The sequence below is a fragment of the Sprattus sprattus genome, assembly GCF_963457725.1.
Source record: "Sprattus sprattus genome assembly, chromosome: 3".
Lineage (NCBI taxonomy): Eukaryota > Metazoa > Chordata > Actinopteri > Clupeiformes > Clupeidae > Sprattus > Sprattus sprattus.
The window spans coordinates 24188991-24197534 of NC_137922.1; the positions used below are offsets into that span (position 1 = coordinate 24188991).

Below are 8544 nucleotides of genomic sequence, written 5' to 3' on the forward strand. Positions count from 1 at the left end.
CTCCTCTCCTCTCCTGTCCTGTCCTGTTCTGTCCTCTCCTCTTCTCTTTTCTTCTCCTCTCCTCTCCTCTCCTCTCCTCTCTCTTTTCTTCTCTCCTCTCCTCTCCTCTCCTCTCCTCTTCTCTTCTCTTCTCTCCTCTCCTCTTCTCTCCTCTCCTCTCCTCTCCTCTCCTCTCCTCTCCTCCACATTCAGCTCAAACTCAAACTATTAAGTCCCTCCATCCCTCTGTCTCTTCTTCCTTCCATCCCTCTCCCCCTCCTTCTCTCCTCCCTATTCCATCCAGCACTGGCACCATCCCTTCCCTTCATCCTCTCTCATCCTCTGCATATATTTTGATCTTTATAATTCTACTTCTCCCTCTCCCATATCACTTTTGTTGTCATCTTTATCTTTATATGTGCATCTTTATCTTTTTATTCTTCTTTCTCTATACCCTGTCTCTTCATCTTGCTTTCCTCCATTCCACCTCCATCCACTTTTTCTCCCTCTCACTCCCTCTCCCCCTCTCTCTCTCTCTTTCTCTCCCTTCTCCTCTCTCTCTCAGCTGCCAATAGCCCCTGTGGTATTCTGGCCGGATGAGTGTAAGGCCATAGACCCGTGAAGCATTAAAAATGCATCTCTGATGGCACTGGCCCCCTAGGGAGAGCCGTGTGTGTGTGTGTGTGTATGTGTGTGTGTGTTTGTGGTGTAAATGTGTATGTGTATGTGTATGTGTATGTGTATGTGTATGTGTATGTGTATGTGTATGTGTATGTGTATGTGTATGTGTATGTGTATGTGTATGTGTATGTGTATGTGTATGTGTATGTGTATTGGTGTGTGTGTGTGTGTGTGTGTGTGTGTGTGTGTGTGTGTGTGTGTGTGTGTGTGTGTGTGTGTGTGTGCGGCGTGTGTATGTGTGTGTGTGTGTTTGTGTGTGTGTGTGTGCTTGTGTATGTGTCTGTGTGTGTGTGTGTGGTGTGTGTGTGTGTGTGTGTGTGCGGCGTGTGTATGTGGTGTGTGTGTATGTGTTTGTGTGTTTGCTCTTCTGCAGACAGATGAGCCTAAATATTTATACAGAGCTGAGGAGAGCAGCTCCTGCCGCTGTGTGTTTGTGTACAGTGTGGGTGCTGAAGTAGATTGGATACTGGAGGACGATGGAGTGGGTTCTTAGAAGTGTGTGTGTGTGTGTGTGTGTATGTGTGTGTGTAAGTGCTGGAAAGGGGCTCTTAATAGCCACAGGGGTCCTTCAGGGAACTATGGAAGGGCAAGGAGGCCTTCTGAATGTTCCTGCTCTTAGACAGCAAGGAAAGGGGAAAATGTGGCACGGACTGTCTGGGCAGGACTGGTTTGAATAGCTCACATATTAATAAGATAAACAGCTTGAAATAGCATGCATAAAAGAAACGTAGAATGACTTGAGCGTATATATAAGACATATAGCATGCCTATAGCATATAAGACTTATAGCAACACTATAGCCTATATATAAGACATATAGCATGACTATAGCATGTCTATAGAGTGACTGGCTAAGTTTAATCTCCTTGATAGCTGCTGCGTCTGGTTTGGGTGAGAAATAGATCTCTGATCTGGCTGGTTTAATGTAAATGTTAATGCATATCTGACCTATATACATTATCAAAGTCAAACCGAAAAGATCTCAGGAAGGACCCCCACAGCCACCTTGGATACTGAAATCCATTTTCCCTGAAAACAAACACTCCACACTGCCACAACGACGGGGCTGAAACGCAACAGCCTGGACAGCAGTGCTGTGTCCCACATCTCTAAGTTATAGTTATAGCTCAGCTGTCCATTGGACATCATCACAGTCCACAGAGCCGATCCCAGATCCCCCAAAGGGGCTGGCTCTGCATGGCTGATTTCATACATGTATTTATCTCTGGCTGGAGCAAGGGGGAAGCTGAAAGCGCCCATGCTCACATTATGTGGTTTGTGTTTCACTGGACTGCGCTCGAGCACAAACGAGGGAGGATAATTACCAAGTACAAGTTGCTGGAAACGTCTCCGCCGCTCCCCGCTTCTCCCCGTTCGCTCGCTCTGTGGTCTGTCTGAAAGCAAACAAAAGAGACCAGAACAGAAGAGAGGGATGGAGGGATGGAGGGAGGAGGGGGTGGATGAGGGACAAGGGGGGGGGGGGGGTGGTGGGGGGTGCAGTGTTAGTGTGAGAATGGAGGGAGGAATAATAAAGACATCACCCCCCCAGGGCAGCGACATCAGTTGTACATCAACATTCGTCACGGTTGAGTTGGCAGCTAATGTAAATCCAAGATGAATTCACCAGTTCGTTTCCAACATCGCTCTGAAGCCGCGGTCGGACTTCCACCCAAACATGCAAGGCTCTGTGTATATTTAGCCGTCTTTTTTCACGCCCGGCTAACCGCTTTATTCCATTCGTATAGATTTTTTTTTTCTTACTCATTGTGCTGTGTTAGTGTAAAAGTACAGTAAGGATGTCAGAAAGAGAGCAGGAAATTGGGGCAAACTTGGGATCAGTGTGCACAGTGAGGACGATAAGTGTGCAAAATAAGTATGCTTGGGATTTGTGTGCAAATATTTAGAATGTGCTTGAAATGGGAACATTTAGGGTGAGTGTGTAGGATGAGTGTGTATGAGTAAGCTAAGAACATTAAAGATGAGTGTGTGAAGTGGGAACATTAAAGATGAGTGTGTAAGATGAGTGTGTGAAGTGGAAAGATTAAGGGTGAGTGTGAAAAATGAGTCAATGAGTCAATGTGTATGAGTATGTAAACTGGAGAGGTAAGGGTGAGAACGCAGCATATAGGATGAATATGTAAAGTGAAGCACAAAGGATGAGTATATAAAGTGAAGAGGTTAGGGTGAGTGTATAAATTGGGCCCATGAGTGAGACCTCAGTGATGCGGATCAGTGGATCAAAGTGGAAAAACATGCTCACTCCCAGAAAGGCCACATGAAAACATCAATAAGACTGACCCCGCTGACAAGCCAGCTGCTCACTGCCACAGCAGGCAGCTTGCAGAGAGTTCCCTGTGGACGCATGCACACACACACGCACACGCACACGCACACGCACACACACACACACACACACACACACACACATACATATACAGATAAACATGTACACACATGTACACCCAAACAGAGTCACCATAGTAGGGCACAACATTTCTTGTTCTTCTCCTTTTCCATCTTCTTCCTCTTCCTCCTTTTTCTCTCCTTCCTCTTCTTCTTCCTCGTCCTCCTCTTCGTCCTCTTCTTCTTCTTTCTCTTCTTCTTATGCTTCTTCCTCCTTTCCTCTTCCACGTCATCTTCTTCTTCCTCTCCTTCTTCTTCTTCCTCTCTTCTTCCTCTTCCTCCTCTTCACCTGCTTCCTCTACCTCATCTTCATCTTCTTCCTCTTCTTCTTCTTCTTCCTTTCCTCCTCCATCCATCCCTCCCTCCCTATCTTCCTCTCCAGCCTGGAGGAGCTTGAAAAACAAGGTGTAAGTCACGACTCTGATCCTGTGCCTGTTGGGGACGTATCGGTGACCCTCCCGCTCTTCTCCCGCCCCGAGCGAGAGTGACACATCCTCGTGAATGGGCTCCTCCGCGGCCCGTGGCCCTTTTCTGTCCCGTTTTACACCACCGTGTCACTCCTCATCTGCCCTGTTCCCCCGCCACACGCAGCCAGGTTTGACAGACATTCGAAAACAGACTTTCTGTTTACACATCAGTAGGCAGAAATGGCCAGCTACTCAAAATAAATGGGTACGTGTCTCGCCAGGCATGCTCTATGTGTGCCCTCCATCCTCTGTGTCATGGGACATCTTCAAGGCATCAATGAATCAAAATGTTTAACATTTTAACACTTTAACGACAAACCAGTTTCGGGGGGAAACTTAAAATGGAGGGCAAAGACACAGGAACGTCATCTTAACAGTCCATGACAGGTCTGGGATCTGCAGAGCTGAAACAGAGAGGCGCAGGAGAGCAGAATTACATGCGAACACAAACGCTCCTTGAAAGGGGCACAAGAGACACCGAATATAGCTGTCACTGAGATCTCCATGAAACTGGGATGGTTTGAAAGCCTGCGGTGATCGCAGAAGAGCAGCTTGTGTTGTTGCTTGGCGGTTTTGCCCAACATTGCAAACACTGCAGATCTTGCCACATGGGTGTTGTGAGGCCTGTCCCCTTAAACCAGATCGCCTGCAGAGAGAGAGGGGAGGGTTGGCCCTGGTGTGGTGTGCTTGTCAGGTTGTATATGAAGAACTTATTTGACTCGTTTTTTCCTAGGAGGTCTGGTTTCTTTCAAATACTGAATGTGTCTACATTTGTGTATATGCGTCTTAGAGTGCATGTGAGAGTGTGTGTGTGTGTGTGTGTGTAAGAGAGAGAGAGTGAGAAAGGGAGAGAGAAAGAAAGAGAGAGAGAAGGTATAATAGATAATCTGCAATCTGAATTTGCTTGAAAGTCGGACATCCAATTATTTACTTCACTTGAACAGCACAGCACCCAAGGGTGAAGGTAAGGAAATAAGAGACTCTATCAGAAGATGGGGAGAACAGACAACCAGGGTGAAGTTGATGCCAACACAAGGCTTAGTCTGGCTGTGTATAAAGGCTGGCATTTTCAGGGTGAGTGCAGGCATGTTGGGGGAGTGTGTGTGTGTGTGTTTGTGTGTGTGTGTGTGTGTGTGTGTGTGTGTGTGTGTGTGTGTGTGTGTGTGTGTGTGTGTGTGTGTGTGTGTGTGTGTGTGTGTGTGTGTGTGTGTGTGTGTGTGTGTGTGTGTGTTTGTGTGTGTGTGTGTGTGTGTCTTCTCCGCTAACCTCATGGACAGGCATCAAAGCCACTTGAACATTCCGACCATGACAGCTGCGTCACCCAAGTCCTTGTCAGATCAGTTTTGGTGACCTGTCCCTTGTCACCGCTCTGCTTTAATGTGTGTGTGTGTGAGTGTGTGTGTGTGAGTGTGTGTATGTGTGTGTTTATGAGTGTATGTGTGTGTTTGTTTTTTGTCTATAAAAGGTCTAAGGAATGTGGACATAACTAATATAACCAGTGAAAGTTTCTTTTTTTTTCCTGAGTAATTTTTTTGTAACTCAGAATAGTTATATTTAACGCTCTCTCTCTTTCTGTGTATATGTGTGTGTCTGTGTGTGTGTGTGTGTTTCCCTTTCTAGGCTCTCAATGGGTTTGTCTTGGTCACCACATCGGAGGGCATCATATTCTATTCCTCACACACCATCCAGGACTACCTGGGCTTCAATCAGGTGAGTCTCAGAACAGTCTGGCACAGCACTGGGTCACATGTCCATCCGCCACAATAGAACTCAATACAACACAATATGTAAGGGATAATGTATAGAACGCAGGTCATTGTCGGGAAAACAAGCCCCGACAGGGCGCACCCTGAAGGGGCTTATTTTCCCGACAATGACCGGCGTTCTATACATTATCCCGCTTATTATACGGCTACTTGCCAAAAACATAAAAATAACTTACCACAGTGTGTCTTTTACAATGTATTTGTTACTATACGTAGTGTTAAAAAGCAGAGAAATAGTTTGCCAAAGACGTTGAACTTCAAAGACGTTGAACATTCTTTAGAACACAGCTGCTCAACCGTCCGCTGAAACTCCATTGATAAGTTACCGGTTATGCGGAGTGCTACGAAAGACGTGAATCAGAGGCAAAAAGGCCACTTTACTTGACAGCGGTCATTATTGCATAGCAACGGTCAGCTATCGGTTAATAACTGACCGCAGAACGTTGGGAAGCCCCATTCAAGTGAATGGAGCATTCTACAGCATTAAGAAGAGCCGTGTAATAAAACTCAATACAACACAACAGAACTCAATACAACACAATAGAACTCAATACAACACAACAGAACTCAATACAACACAACAGAACTCAATACAACACTCAATACAACACAACAGAACTCAATACAACACAATAGAACTCAATACAACACAATAGAACTCAATACAACACAAAAACATTCAGGGAAGGCCTCATCAACTTGGCCAGACAAAGGAAAATGAATGGACTGCACACTGTGCACACGTTTCGGGTGAAAGTCCCCGGCATCTCTGGTCCAAGCCTCTCCACAAGCTCAGATCTGGCCTCTCCCTCCCCCTGCCTCTTGAGGTTCGTCAGGCTCAGAACTGGCCTCGTTCAGACGCCCATATAGACGCCCATATGCTCCCCCAGGCCGCCTCAGCCCTTCTGCCCTCTTAGCAGGGCCAGATTTAGACACCTCCAGCTCACCTGAGGATTTCCACCGGATAAGAGTTTGATAAGGCCCCGGGGTCAGACCTATGTCAGTCAGCCAATCCAAAGCCTATGTTTAGCCCTGCGCTCCGCCCGGTGTGTGTCCTGCGTGCGTAGCCAGGTCAGTGGGTCAGGACTTCCACATGATTAGCAGGCCTTAATATTTTGAGTCACTTTGGATTTGTATTAGTATGGTGTGTTTGCATACAGTGGCCTGATCCTAAAATGGACCTGTGGTTAGCCACACTACTCAATGTGTATAGGTCATTTCTGAATAAATTGTAGGGTTTATCGTTTTTATTGAGTTAATTAACCATTATTTAACTGAATATGAAAGTGATCTCCCAATGCTGATTTGTGTGTACAGTAGTTGTAGTTGGTTAAATTCAGTTTGTTATAATGCATTCCTAGTTAGAACTTATAGCAGCGGTTGTATCAGTCATCGAGTGATGTAGGAGACATGAGTATGTAAACAGTACCAGTGTTTTGTGTGTCTTAGCAACAGTGTGTATACAAAAGCCCTCTGGCATAACAACGTACATTAGATGTGTTGAAAGCCCTCTGACAGACAGCTCTGCCCAGCCGCAGGAGATAACAGGTAGACGTGTTATGGACAGATTCAGGTTAATTAAGCAGGTTGGATCAGAGCCAGATCAAGGCCAGGTACTCTACCGGCTCATCTGCTCCAGGAGCTCCTAATCCAGTCTTCTGAAACAGCCTGAGGAAAGTGGCCAGTGGCTCCATCTCTTTTGTTTATCCTCAGGGCGTCCTGTCAGTTCTTTAGCTTTTAAACGAACTCTAGCCTATGTAAGACTGGCTAACTGGTGGCTGTGGCTCACTGGCAGGGATCTGTATGGAGATGGTTACCGTAACAATTGGCTTGATGTGATCATCTCCCCAAAATATCCCTTGAGCTCTGCTTCCTTAATCTAGCCCCCAGTGCAAACACATCTGGCTCATTTCATAACTCCGTAACTCTTGTCATCCACATTTTTCCGCTGTAGTAATTGGTCTCTTACATAATTCACATATTTGTTCAGTGTTGTTGTGGGTTTGACTATAGCAGGCTATCCAACAGCTTTGGGTGTATGTGTTATTGAGATAGATAGATAGATATATACTTTATTAATCCGGTGGGGAAATTCAGGAATAGGAATGCCTATAGCATGCTGTCCAATAGCTTTGGGTGTATGTGTTATTGTGGGTGTGACTATAGCATGCTATCCCATAGCTTTGGGTGTATGCGGCTGTATGCTTACTGCTAAATAAGAAAACGTGTTCTTTCACCAACGTCTGACACACTTACGAAGCTTAACCTACTTCTGATCAACCCCCGCTCACTGCTACACACTGCTAGACCCAAAGCCACACGCACTGACTTTCACATCACCAATACCACAGAAACAGCAATAGCTTAGCTAACAGGCTTATTAGAAATGGCCCTCATAGCACTTGTATTGAGCCTATTGATAACTGTTGCTTTAGGCTGACCCACTGGGTGAAAGGCACAGCTGTTTGCCGACAGGCCCAGTTGTGGTACTGATGGGATAGTGTAGAGTGTGACTATATCTGGGACGACAGTGAATGCAATAGTTATTAAGATTTTAATAAGTAATAAAGATTAATATTCACATATATGTTTTCTTATTTCTTTTGTTTGTTTGTTTTTTTCGATTTGTATTTGCTTTGTATGGTTTTTTTTTAATTTCCAATCGGTTCACTGATTGGCTGGATGCAATACACAGGTTTGTCTTTAGGATAAATAAGTCTCTGGTGGACATGTGTGTGTGTATGTGTGTGTGATCTTCTGCTTTGGTTTTTCTCGTTCAGACGGACGTCATGCACCAGAGTGTGTTTGAGCTCATCCACACTGAGGACCAGCAGGAGTTCAGGAGGAACCTGCACTGGGCCCTCAACCCCCCGGCCTCGGCCCCCCAGCCAGAAGACTCTCCACCCGGTCAGTGGATCACTGTTTCTCTTTCTATCTTTCTCTCTTTCTCTCTCTCACTCTCTTTCTATCTCCCTCTCTCTCTCTCACTCTCTCTTTTTCTCTCACTCTCACCCTCTCCCTCACTCTCTCTCTCTCTATCTCCCTCTATCTCGCTCTGTCTCAAACACTCACTCTCTCTCTACCTCCCTCTCTCTCACACTCTCTCATTCTCTCTCTATCCCCCTCTCTCTCACTCTCTCTCTCTCTCTCTATCTCCCTCTATCTCTCTCTGTCTCAAACACTCACTCTCTCTCTCACTCACTCATTCTCTCTCTCTTTAATTCTGTCTCCACCCGGTCAGTAGATTA

General features: G+C 45.8%; 1 protein-coding gene across 1 annotated transcript in view; it reads left to right on the forward strand.

The window, feature by feature from the left end:
- ahr1b (aryl hydrocarbon receptor 1b) overlaps positions 1 to 8544 on the forward strand; it is a gene marked incomplete at both ends in the record, with an annotated part of 71583 nt that overhangs the window by 42044 nt on the left and 20995 nt on the right. The window contains 2 exons of the mRNA XM_080835408.1: positions 5151 to 5240; positions 8077 to 8203. Of these exons, the coding sequence (XP_080691534.1) occupies positions 5151 to 5240; positions 8077 to 8203 (217 nt within the window). The remainder of the gene's footprint in view (positions 1 to 5150; positions 5241 to 8076; positions 8204 to 8544) is intronic.